Here is a 13,666-nt window from a genome sequence, read left to right on the forward strand (position 1 = left end):
CACATGCCACATATAGGTTCTGGACTGACGCATTGTGTGTTTGAGTCTCGTTGATGACGACCTTTGCTGCATGTCTCTCCCCCCTCTTTCCTGTCCATCTTCACTTGCAACTTATCAATAAAGGCAGAAAAGCCCAAAACAAATCTTTTAAACAAATAAATAATATTTATTTGTTAATAAAACCGGTTTATTATTTGAGAGTTTGATTAATTGCAAGATTGATTATTCATACTCATCCACAACTCAAAGACACAGCTTTAAATTCAATATTTTGCTGACACCATAGATAAAGTATCAGCCCTCTACTTTTAGCCTTGAAAGACTACTTTCACAAATCAATGTTTGAGTGTGACCAGACCAACACCTGTGAATGTAGTCTGTGGAGAGATTTTCCTATTAAGTGAGGCTCCTTCCATTGTGTTCTTAATTTCAGATGCCAATGAAATGCATCGCTCTAGTCTACAGTACACGAATAATGTGTGTGCAACAATAATGGTTTATTTTTCTTCCCCTTTTTCGCCCAATTTAGTCCTTATGTCAATTCCAGGTTTCCCCCTCACGTGTAGTCCATGTCACTGCAAACTCCTACAATTGGTTTTGTGAGAGGGTGTAGACAACCACATGTCTACGACCAATACACATTAAGTCACCACTGCTTATTTTCACCCGACAGTGAGGAGTTTCACCAGGAGGGTTTTAATGCACGTGGAGGAACATGCTTTTCCTCAGTTCCGCAACCCACTGAACAGGTGCCCTGAGCAAGGAGTAGCAAGTGTAGGAGTCACTAGTGCAGTGGCAGAGATGGCCAAGCTGGATGCAACGTGGAAGATTCAATCTTGGTGGTGGGCTGGAACTTTACCGCTGTGCCACACAGACATCATGTGCAAAAGTCTAAGTCCAAAGGTTATGTAATACTGACATAGATATGAACAGGCTTTCATTTACAATGCTGAATGTAACATAATGTGAAATAGAGCAATGAAACTGAGGCAGAGTAAGAGACTGAAAGACTCTGAGCACAGAAAACAGCAAAAGTGTGAGAGATTGCGACGACAATGACTGACCTTTTCCTGGTTGAAGGAGTCCATTCTCTTCATGGCTGTGTCCAGAGCAGTCATGGACTCTAGAAAAGCTTGGTCTTGCTCGCACAGTGGGTTATTCAGAAGATCCCCAGAGATCTTCACTGCTGCCTTGGACATGGCTTGAGAAACACAAAGGATAGGGTTAAGACCAGGTTAAGACTTTGATAGGAAAACAAGTTGTGGATGAGAAAAATAAAATTTGTGGTAAAGGCAGCAGCAAACAGTAGCTAGTGGAAGCCATTTTTCACCAACGCATTCATCTAAATCAGGGAACTAAATGAAGTGGTCAACATTAGAGGCACTCGCTATCCTAGGATTGGGGCCAATTTATACTTCTACACACAACCATGTAAGACAAAACTTGTGACACGTCAACATCTTTTCTCAGTTGGAAATACAGAATTGATGTCGTACAACATCACCGTGTGGTTAAGTATACAGTAAAATAGCCTGAAGGCTATGAACATTTCACTCAAAAGAAGGAACAGAGATATTCAGAAGTGAGCTTTTGTAAAAAGCAAACGCAGAAGTGTGCAGAGTCTATTGTAGGAATTTGAGGGGGGTGATGGGGCTTGCTGCTGTGATGAACATCCACCAAAGCACCGGGAAACTGTAAATCTTTCAACTCTGTCAGCACCAATTACTGTTAATCTACAATCATGCCACTTTGTTTTAGACACAGAGCACATACCAGATTATAGCATCATCGTCAAAATAAATAAGATGCATTGCAGACAGAAGTCGTTAAGAGAAGATCAGACATGGAAAAGGGGCTGCATGAAGATTGTATACTTGGTTCCCAGTCATATTCACTCTCTTGTGACTCCCGTAATACCCGTTTTCTTTTTAGGGTTTGCTTGGGGATGTTTTTGCCTTTATTTGACAGATTACAGTAGGTAGACAGGAAGGGGGGGGGGAGAGAGAGATGGGGGAGGACACACAGCAATGGTCATTGGGATCGGGACTCGAACCCACGACACGCTGTAAAGCTGGCTTACCAGCTAAGGTGCCTGGACCACTGAGCCACGGCCCATGCCATAATACCAATTTTCAACCAGTCAATCACCTGGGGATGGGTATCTTCATGTCTGTCTCTGTCTAGTGTCTATGGCATTGGCAAGTAGCTGTTGGATTGATGCGACCTCATTTGACACAACCGTATCAGACAAGAACTCATGATTCCATGGTCATAAAAATAAATTAAGCTTGTGTCCATTTTAATGTGAATTTTACATTCAAGTCTGCTTAAATCATTTGAACAGTAATGGGTAAAACATAACTATTACCAAATGACTCCAGTGTAATGGTGATTTCTACTGCCTCCCTCTCATACATACAGCCTAATTGAAATGATGAACAGGAGCAGGTCTTAAACACATTGTTATCATTCACCAGCTAATTGTCAGTGAGTTAAATGGGAGTCTCCCAATATCACCACTCCAGACATGATAAATGAGAGACGATATAGAAAGCTGTGTAGAGCATGCAGTGCTGACATGTTGAGTTGGTCCACTCCTTTGTTTAGTGGCAGTTGGTGGAGAGGACCTGCACAACAGATGGAATCCATTAACTATAATGAGGGCCTGACAGCAACGATACTTTGATGAGGCAGACATCCATATTCCAGAGCACAAAGGAAAGGAAATGAAGAATCCTCTTCTCACACCCCCATCCTTCCCTTCTCCTCCACCCCCACAGGCAGCTACCTACCAGGGGCAACATATCATACTCTTCCCAAACACACATTTTCTTCACCCCCCAAAATCCCCCCCCACAAAGTTATTTGTGGGAGATTCACCAGATAAAATGAAAATAAAATAAAACAATTGTGTGAATGTGTGCATCCACTGAAGAATAGACAAAATGACACATGACCTGAATAGAATACAAATGAAAATGAATTGTGTGCATTCACCAATACCCTGCACACACCATAGCCTTGAATTCCCTGCCACAAAGCATCAACTTTGCTATATATATAAGTGTTAAAACTTTATAAAGCACCTGGAGATCAATGGCACAAAAAGCAAGTACAAGTGGATGTCAGATGAACATACCTATATCAGCCTCTGTGCTTTTCTTCATGTCCTTATGAAGTTTCTTGGTCTGATCCTCCAACCTAATGTGACAAGGAGATGAATAACTGGTTCGGTTCAAGTTTGAAATCAGGTGACACAGCACAAATCTTTATCACGATTATTTCAAATGAGCAATTAAGGGAAACAAAATCACACTTGTGTGAAGTGCAACAAGGGCAGTATTAAAATCAGTGGTTCCCAAACTTTTTCATGTCAAGGACCTCCAAATTGACACTGTATTTGTATGAGAAACAATCGCAAAGGTTGGAGCTTCCAATGTTGGAGATCTTTCTGTCAGAACCAGCAGATGGGAGAAGACAGCAGAGGAGAAAACAGGCTCAGTACATTGTGTCCAAAACCCTTCATCTACAGCCATAGCTCAAGACTTATTATAACAGGCGAAGGAATAACCCAATCCACAACCAGCAAATAAACACCTACAAAGACAAATATGCATAAAACCAAGGTTCCAAATGGGATTAGACATTTCATTGATTTAATATAAAAACACATTATTATGACATCCGTTAGCTAATTAAAAACACGGAGAGTCCTGCTTGTTACTGTCAACTACATTTGCGCTTAAAAGCATTAATGTCTTCAATCATCCCTCCACACATATTCCAATGATGGGTGTTAAAAATGGCAATTACCAGACTATAGAGCCTGAAACGCGTGCCATTCATTATATCAATTAAGACGCACAGGGGACTGTTTAGAAAGTCCCTAGAGACTGCTGTCACATCGCTTTTCAGGGTTTGATGAAAGGGGAAAGTGGAGGGGGTGCCCATTTTCATCTTCTGTCAGAGAATTATGTTAACTGCTGAAAACGTAGTCGAGTGATCCGAGGTATTGGGGGGAGGGTGGCCTTCGTGGTCCTGAGATGCAAAGACACGGGTAGTACCGTCAACACCTGATCTGCAGCTTAGTTAAACAGATTTGTTTCACACCGCCTGAATCTGTCCAGCCATTGCCAGCCTATTTATTGAATATTTTCAATGAGCAGTAATAACCAACAAGCAGTTTTAACTTATACAGAACTTAAAGGACCACTTCATCACATTTCAACTTATCTTCATATAATAATAGGTCCTCACTAATAATCATGATAAAATGTCACGATTTTTCCATACTCAGTCTGTGTCTCATAGGAGGACTGTGGGCAGTTTAGAAACCTGTCCACCAGTGACATCATCATTAGGCAGATCTTTTTTTTAGATTTGTATTATTGTGAGAACAATGGCTTCCATTTTCGCATTGCAACTTTGCATTGCAGTTTCTATTAGCTTGTATTCCCCATTGATGATGTCACTGGTGGACGGGTTTCTGAACTGCCCACAGCCCTCCCATGAGACACAGACTGAGTAGAAAAGAATTGCACCATTTTTTCATGATTCTTAGAGAGGACCTATTATATGAAGATAGGTTGAAAAGTGAAGTGGTCCTTTAATGCTTGTATCTTTCAAAAATGTATTGTAATTTAAATGTAATTATAAAACTACAAAATAAAAACACATAATACGTCTGACATTCATACTGCCACAGACATGTAAAAAATATGGACTAATCATGGAACGGTGATGTCACCCACTTTCTACCCGTTATGAAGCCACTTTTTTGAAAATTCAAATCCACAATGTTGGAACTTCCGGTTCCAAAAAGCACCGGGAAAGGAATGGCCAGATGCTTTCCACCTGGCCACAGAGACCAGACACTGTCCACCACGGCTCGCACTGTTGGTTGTCTCTTGACCCACACTGTCACTGACTGAAGCTGTGTAGACAACAGCCAGCACTACTGGAACCAATGGTTTTAATACCTAGATATCGCAATGCACTGCAGGGAATTTGTGACAGAGGTATGGAGGTTTTGCCCTTTCTTCAAAGCCAGGCAAACACACGGATGGACGGACGGACAGGGTGCAAAACACAGATAGTCGAAATAATATGGCACAATGAGGCAGCAGTGTTAGGAGAGTAGAGTTAGGCAGAAAAAATCAATTTCGCCAAAAGGTTACATCTGCAATTCTGCAATAAGGCTAACGAAATTACAGTTGCCATTTGTAGCATGAGATGCATGCAACTCAAAGATGATCATGAAACATGATGTTGGCATCAGTGAAGTAGCTCTGTACTGGCTAAGCTCCTATTTATCGAATAGATCCTTCTCGGTGACTCCTCCTCCTCTTCTTCCCCTCTCTCATGCTGAGTTCCCCAAGGCTCAATACTAGGTCCCATCTTATTTATTTATATTTATATATATATATATATATATATATATATATAAAATATTGTTATGCGGATGACACACAATTACACGTCCCCATAAAGCCTGGTCACTCTGACTGTCAGTCTGAATCGAGGCCTGCTTAAGTGACCTCAAAAATTGGATGTCTAGAAACTTCCTGCAACTAAATGAGTCCAAATCGGAATTAATTATATTTACCCCTCACTGCCCATGAATCACAAATTGCTGATAATTTTACCTCCAGTCTTGGTACCCTCTCCAGAAATCAAAAAACGAAGGCCCGAAACCTAGGTGTAATGTTTGATCCTGAGCTATCCTTTGATTTCCAGGTGACTAAGGTAGTCCAATCTTGTTTTGACCAGTTGAGACAACTACAGTAGCTAAGGTCAGGCCATTTCTTACTTTTTCAGACCTAGAAAAAGTCATCCATGCTTTTATCTCTTCCGGATTTGATTACTGCAATGCACTTTATTCAGGTATCGGTAAACAGAACATTCACAGACTACAACTGATATAACCAGGCTACTGACCCGCACTAGAGAGAAGTGAGCACATTACACCGGTCCTTGCGGCACTTCATTGGTTACCCGTAAGTTTTAGAATAGATTTTAAGATTTTTCTACTTGTTTTTAAAGCTCTAAATGGTCAGGGGCCCGTACGGCAAAGGCCCAGCCTTTTTTAATATGGCAAGATTTTGGAACCTTCAATAGGTTTTTGCTGGATGATCTCAGGCAGCGGCCAGGCTTGTAGGGAGTTAAAAGATTACAGATGTAATGTTATTTATCTTTTTATTTATCATCAGATGATGATCGAGACCAACGCCGCAGTAGGCAGAGTCACCAGATCTGAATCGCCAGGACATATATTTATTAATGGTAGCAATTCAGGGCTGGAGCCAGGCCAGTATGAAACCGTAGTACGTACTGAAACCATTACACTACAGTAGCGTGTAGGCACAGAGGTGTATTGCTGTAGCATTGCAGACTAGTTCGATAGCGGCCTGCACTTCAGACACTTAAAAGCAGTGGATTCATAACTTGCCCATAAGGCGGACCAATAAATACTTTTCAATTTAGAAAATCAAGCTTCTGCTGCCATCATTCTTAAGGCTCATACATAGTCTGGATTTACGGTGGTGGGGTGACCACCGAACTACAACATGACGTCACGAGCCGCGGTGAAGAGCAAACCACCGCCACCGCTCCAGCCCTTCTCTCTGTTTTTACTCACCACCGCTCAACGTTATTTCAGCTCCGGTGGTCAGCTCACCACCGGAGCGGTGGTCACCTTACCACCGAAAATCCAGACTATGAATAGGCCTTTAGAACACTGATATCTCTGACTATGTTTCCAGATTCTGCCAGAACAAAAAGAACATGCACGAGAAATTCTGAATTCATCAACTGCAATGAACTCGCCAATTTAGGCCAGATAGCTCTACTTCTACTACCATGACACAATGCAAGGATAGACAACATAATATTATGATGATACTTGCCACTACTGGATGCACTACACTTGTCTGATATGGATCTCCAGGGTGGAGAACTTAGATGTCTGTACATGCCTGTCCCTGACTCATCCATAAGGTCTATTGGTGCCACACCTCACTGATAAAGAGCCCTCCTATTCACCAAAACCTGTGTGCAAAATAGTGCTCCCACATAGCCTTCAAGGCCCTCAGGAAATCTCCTTAACCTCAGCCACACAGACGGGGAAGGCCCAGATCCACCAAGCATTCGGTTCTTAGCCAAGTGTTGTTGTGAGTATAAACAGTGATAGTACATTAGTCACTTGAGAGAAAGCTATAAACTTTTTGTTTCTGAGTTGCTTGTGCACGTTTGTGTAAGCTAATGTAATTCTTTGACCATATTAAACGTGTACCATATTCATAATATTATCAATTTACAATTTAGGCATTTAGCAGATGCTCTTAATCCAGAGCGACTTACATTAAGCAAGAACAAAAAAGCATGGGAATACATCACATAAAAACATTTATCATGAAACATGCGTAAGCTAAGAAAGTAACAGTGGAATATCTATATAATGAAACTATACATATAAACTATACATATATACTACTATGCTATACATATGTACTATGACGTGCTATGACTACATACAATGCAATTATAGTGCTGTCTACATAACATGCTATAAGTCTGTATCAAATGCTATCTAAGTCTACAGAAATGCTATCTAAGGGGGTGGGGTAAGTGCTATGGGCCATGATGGAGTCTGAAAAGGTGGGTTTTCAGACTACGGCGGAAGATTGGGAGTGATGCTGCAGTTCTGACTGCAATGGGAAGTGCATTCCACAGTTTTGGAGCCAGAAGGGAGAAGAGTTTGGGACGTGTGGAGCGTTGTCCCGGCGTTTTTAGTGAGGGTACTTCCAGCTTCCCTGCGTTGGCTGATCTGAGTGCGTGGGAGGGTTTGTAGGGTTCGATCATACTTGCAAGATATGGGGGAGCCATACCTTTGGTATTTTGAGGGAGCGGAGCAGGGGGGAGACATGTGAGAATTTTGGCTGGTTGAAGACCAAGCGAGCTGCGGCATTTTGGATCAGCTGGAGAGGCTTAAGTGCACATGCTGGTAGGCCAGTAAGGAGGGAGTTACAATAGTCGAGTTTTGACAAGACTGTAGGAGCTGGGCTGATTCCTGGGTGAGGAACGGTCTAAATCGTCGTATGTTATAGAGTGTGAACCTACAGGATCGAGTGACAGCTGTGATGTGAGTTTTGAACGAGAGCTGACTGTCCAGGACAACACCAAGATTCCTGGCTGTTGGGACAGACGTTACGAGGGCGTTGTCTACGGAAATAGTTAGCTCCCGCATAGGGCAGGACTTAGCTGGGAAGAAGAGAAGCTCAGTCTTGTCTGGGTTCATTATCCTCCTAGCCCCATCAAACCTCTGATACAGGAGTGACAGACAATAACTCAAAACAAATCAAAACAAACAAAATTGTTTGTTATACGTTTACTGCAAATGAAATATCATGTGATAAATTATGTGGTATCAGATTGGCATACTCATTGGTACCAGTACCAGCATTTTGGGCAATATCCGCAGTTGTAAACAACTATTGAAACAACTCCACTTAGTATTGGATTTCATTATCAGGTTGTTTGCATTGTGATGTAATCTATTGGATAGATGTACAGTATGTGTGATTATGTATTCAACAATTCATTGGGAGCCTAGTCTTACTGGGGTCAGCTGATCTCCCCTGGCAAACTAGGTATTTGAAGGTGTGGAGAATAGATTCCTTTGTCTGAGGAACAGCCAAGATGCTCGAAACACCATCTTGGTGGTAATACAATAAATTAACTATGGGAGCATGATCCAGTGTGTAGACTGTACTTTTCTATTTTAACATGTTACTCTGTCCAGCACCTGGGACTTCATATTTTGTATGTGCGTGCTTTGTCAACTTTATGCATAATTATTTCCATATGACATCACTGGAGGTCACAGTAAACACAGATACAACATAATCATATGGTCTTCTAAGCTGTGCTGAGGTGAAAACACACAAAGTAATAAAAGGAAGGTCACTCCCGAGAGCTCCAGGGGCCACTGTGATCAGGTGCATATAGATATGAATGGGATATAACTTTATCTTGTCTGTGTTTCTGGTTAGAAATAGACTAATGGGACTTAAACGGATGTACTCATTGTCTCGCCAGGGTAAAGCCCCTCCCCTGGTAATTGTGACTGGATGTCAGTCTCCTGCGCAATGGGAATTCACCCTTCACCAAGCCCAACCTCAACCTCATTTTATGGGGTTGTGGTACACTTTATTTATTAAAGGTATATTCAGTGATTTCACTTAATTCAAATATCACTTCTTTTTTTGTTTTGTTGTGATAATCCTCCCTACTATAGAGTTCCTCCCTGTCCCCAGTTAACCCCTGGGGGTCAAAAAACCTTAGGTTTCGTTTTTGACTCTCTATCCTGATTGGACGAAAGGCTGGGTCCCACAGCCAAAAACGAAACCTAAGGTTTTTTGAGTGAAATCACTGAATATACCTTTAACACATTTAAATACAAAATCTAATTATATCAAATCAATGAAGATAGTTTCGTAATTTGATTTAGCAAAACTGAAAAACAATTGTTTGATAATCCAAGTAAGAAAAGAACAATGCTTTACACCCACTATAGACTTGCATCTGCAAAATGCAAATTAGTTAAGGCAATAAAATCAGCGAGGTCTCATAAAGAAACCGGATGGCATTACCACTGAGATTTTAAAGAAATATGTAGTGATAAACTAGAGCTGCTTCTCTTGGATGTTTATAACGAGTAAAAAGGAGCGTGGTACACCTACTCGGATTCAAGCATCAATTTCACTCCTACTTCAGAAAAACATGACTCCTGTAAGAAATGTACAGTAGACTGAATTGTCAAGACTGTATGAAGGGCACAAGACTATATGAAGGACTATACGGTATGAAAGGCATATGTGTATTTTGTTATAGGTGTGTTGCCCCTTATGTGAAGGACATTGAATGGTATTGTACTTTTCATTGACCTTTTTTAAGTACTAGTTTAAAAAGTTAACTTACTTTTGGAGTTTGTCATATTCACGCTCAAAGTCTCTTTCAACCTGTAAAAAAAGGGGGGGGGGGGGGGACATTTTTACCAATGGAAAATGGGGAACATTTTTACCAATGGATTAAAAAGAATCATATAAACTTCTCACTAGTTACATTTGACATGTGGGTTCATTTTAAATGTCTTTCCCTTAAATTAGTGGTTAATCACAACATATGCCAACATGATAATGATAGCACTCCCCCCAACCCTGTCTGAGACCCAACAAACATTGGTTACAGAGGTAGCTTGTCTTGTGGTTCTGTGGGCCTCTGGGTTTAAACACACATTGGCCAAATCAACGAGGGAGGCAGCTGCCAGTTTGTCACCAGCAGGTCATCCATTGGGCTGCTTCTATCCCACTCCATGGTTAAAGCCCTGGACAGCACAGGAAGCTGGGAGGCCAGTCTGACAGTGCCTGTTGGGCCACAGACCCCATTACACTGGAAGTGGTTTTGTCCAGCAAGGAGAACACCCACTCATTGGCATTTCAAGGCAACCACCTCTGCCCCCTCACATGGGGCATGGACAAATTGGCACCCTGCAAGTCTCTCAGCTGAAGCACACAGATGAGTTGATTTAGGCTACTATATTAATGTAGCTCTAACTACTACATGATCGCTACAGACTCCTAAGCACATTGTTTGTATGGTAAAACTAGGGTATTGTTTATCCCAAGTAGATTCTGTTAAATGTACAGTTACTTACAGTTTTAGAGACAATCTGCTTCTTTGGTTGTCCAATCTTGAATGGAATCCTGAAATGAGAGGAGAATATTTGAGACATGACAGATAAAACCATTTGACACTGGCCTGCCCTAAAGACTTTCCTGGTTTTGACTGGCATCAGTAGCCTGACGGGTGGGGTACTAGGGTATTGGCCTAAGTGAGCAAGCAAGGCATTCTGATGCCACAGACTGTCAATTTGAAACCGTTAACCCCTGCTTCTCTGGAGTGTGTGGCCAGAACACTGTGCATTAACTTCCTGTCATCACTCGTCGACACATCTGGCTCCCATTGCAGCCGGATATCACTAATTAGAAGTGGTTGTCCCCTGTGCTCTGTGTGGCTTTTCTGCAGAACCCCCTGCCACCTATCAAACACAGACACACATGCTATATTGTGCAAAAAGCCATAAATCACAATTGTGGTATTTTTAGGCAACTGGGCACCCCTTCAGTCTAAGGTTTATAGCAGACTTGAAACAACAAAGCCAGAGCCACAGCTTGCCTATAAAACAAAACTTGAATCCAAAACTGCAATTCAATCAAGAAAAAACATTTTTACAACTCAAAGATGTGTGATTGATTAGATATAGGGCAACTGCAGGCAGCACAGACTACAGATAAGGTGTGTAGTTGTACCACATTTTCAGAATGGAATCCAAAGTTGTACTCTTAATAAAAAAAATACAAAACCAGACACCCTAGTTACAGATCCCCCACCCCGAGTTGAAGTACTGTTGCATATTTTCCTTCTTCTTAGGTGTTTTATCCCCCTTCCAAACCATGCTCGTCTTTGGGAATCCACGAGAAAGAGAATGCTTGCTTTAGCACCACACATGGCTGCAAGTTGTCATTGATGTGACACTAATAGCCTGAAATCTAAAGGTACATGATGGACAGTTGCTGCCGACAGGCTGGGTGAGGTAGCAGCTGCGTCAAAAGAAAGGTGTGTAGACTAATGAGATGGAAGACAGAGGGTGTGAGGGAGAGCTCCATTGTGTGGGGAAGATCCTTTTGATGACAGCTCAATCATGAAACCTAACATGGCCATGTAATGTAAGGTTTAAAAGTATATTCAGTGATTTCACTTAACTCAAATATCACTTATTTTTTTGTTTTGTTGTGATAATCCTCCCTACTATAGAGTGTGCTGACCATATAAGGAGTTCCTCCCTGTCCCCAGTTAACCCCTGGGGGTCAAAAAACCTTAGGTTTCGTTTTTGACTCTCTATCCTGATTGGACGAAAGGCTGGGTCCCACAGCCAAAAAACGAAACCTAAGGTTTTTTGAGTGAAATCACTGAATATACCTTTAAGGATTAATATGAATTACAGGTAAAAGCCTGCTTCCATTGGTTGGAGAGAAAGTATCCTAGACACTTACTGCTCATTTTATTTTACATACATGAAGAAAGCGCTTTGGTTTGTTGGAAATTGTGTTGTACATGACTGCACTGTATATAACTCGACCTAAAACTCGACCTAAAATTTCAGTGACTTTCAGATCCAGAAATCGCGCTTAAGAGGACCAGTCTAAATTGGACTTCTTGCTATTAGCAGAGATTGCCCACCTTCAGAAAATGGTATATATTCACTGGCATTGAAATTGAAACATTGAAAAAACTCTACAAGATTACTTTAAAGTTGGTAAGAACATGACAGGGATTTTGTCATATAGGAATGTGTCTGAAGGGAAACTTATTATTTTGCCATTATGTAAAATGAAACAGTTTTCATCCATATGAATGCAATCAAAATTTGATGACATTCCTTTGAATGATTCCAAATTTGGGCAAAGTTTCAGACGGATCAGAGCCCTATTGACTTCCATTATGAAATTAAAATATAATATTTCAAAAAACATTAAACATATGTGGAAAAACAATTAGTGTGGAGGTACTTCTGTGGCCTAATGGAGGTGTCAGGGCCTGCATTTCGGTGTAGCACTGCAAGAATTGTGCATATTAATTCCTGCAAATGTAGTACTTATAATGCGGGACAATCCCACACACATTTACAGAGATGTTAATAATATAATCAGAGCCAACGTGACTAGCGGGCAGCGGGACATCAGTACTGGTCACTGGATGCCGCTGTATAAACGCACTCCATGCGCTCTCTCCCGCTTTCCAGTGTCTGCCTCCATCTACATACAAGCAGAGACCTCTCCCTTCCCTCTCTGGTGGCTATGCTTATTGTCTCCACCAGGCAAGGCTGAGAGACGAGACTATGTTTTGCTGTTTGTCCGTCCGTCTGTCTGTTCACAGCTAATCTGTGCAGTGTGCACACACATCTGTCCCAAAATGTTTTACATAGGACTGTTATAGCGCCACCAGGAGGCCGATTTTTGCACAACATTTTTTTTATAGTACTCCTACAGATTTTGTCTAGACATCACGCAAATCGGTACAGAGTATCTCTATAGTCGTTAAACGATACCGGTCTTTCAGAGATTGGCTTCCAAAGTTTTCAGACACATGCTACGTTTTGAACAAAATGCCTCAAATCATGAACACAGCATCCCATGAAAGTTTGCACACACTTTCCAAGGAGGCTGAAAAAGAAATGGCACTTGAAATATTCAAATCAGACTCATGGTGGTGCTATAACAGGCCGATTCGTGTTTACATATCCTTCTACCCTAATAGACAGGGGGTACACAAGCACATGGCCGTTTATCCGTGCTCCTTCTCCTACCAAACCAAACCACACTGCACACATCTCTCCATGCAAAATATAATCTGCACGCTCCCAGAATCCAGCTGCACTACATTGCATCCACGCAACTGTCATATTTACTGTACAAATATTACTTTTGTCAAACACACTGTTATTGCGCAAGATCACCAGCCTACGTCAAAATCGTCATCACTTTGCCAACTTACACGAACTCAGTTCACTTCATGGGGCCAGTCCTTCACAGTGACACACGCGTTA

At 41.5% G+C, this 13,666-nt stretch overlaps 1 protein-coding gene across 1 annotated transcript in view; it reads right to left on the reverse strand.

Annotated features, from left to right (window-relative positions):
• bin3 (bridging integrator 3) overlaps positions 1 to 13,666 on the reverse strand; it is a 45,283-nt gene that overhangs the window by 19,282 nt on the left and 12,335 nt on the right. Inside the window, exons 2-5 of the mRNA XM_083784154.1 lie at positions 10,715 to 10,763; positions 9,979 to 10,019; positions 3,140 to 3,201; positions 1,065 to 1,201 (exon numbers count right to left, since the gene is read on the reverse strand). Of these exons, the coding sequence (XP_083640280.1) occupies positions 1,065 to 1,201; positions 3,140 to 3,201; positions 9,979 to 10,019; positions 10,715 to 10,763 (289 nt within the window). The remainder of the gene's footprint in view (positions 1 to 1,064; positions 1,202 to 3,139; positions 3,202 to 9,978; positions 10,020 to 10,714; positions 10,764 to 13,666) is intronic.

This window comes from Protomyctophum parallelum, assembly GCF_964188405.1.
Source record: "Protomyctophum parallelum genome assembly, chromosome: 15".
Lineage (NCBI taxonomy): Eukaryota > Metazoa > Chordata > Actinopteri > Myctophiformes > Myctophidae > Protomyctophum > Protomyctophum parallelum.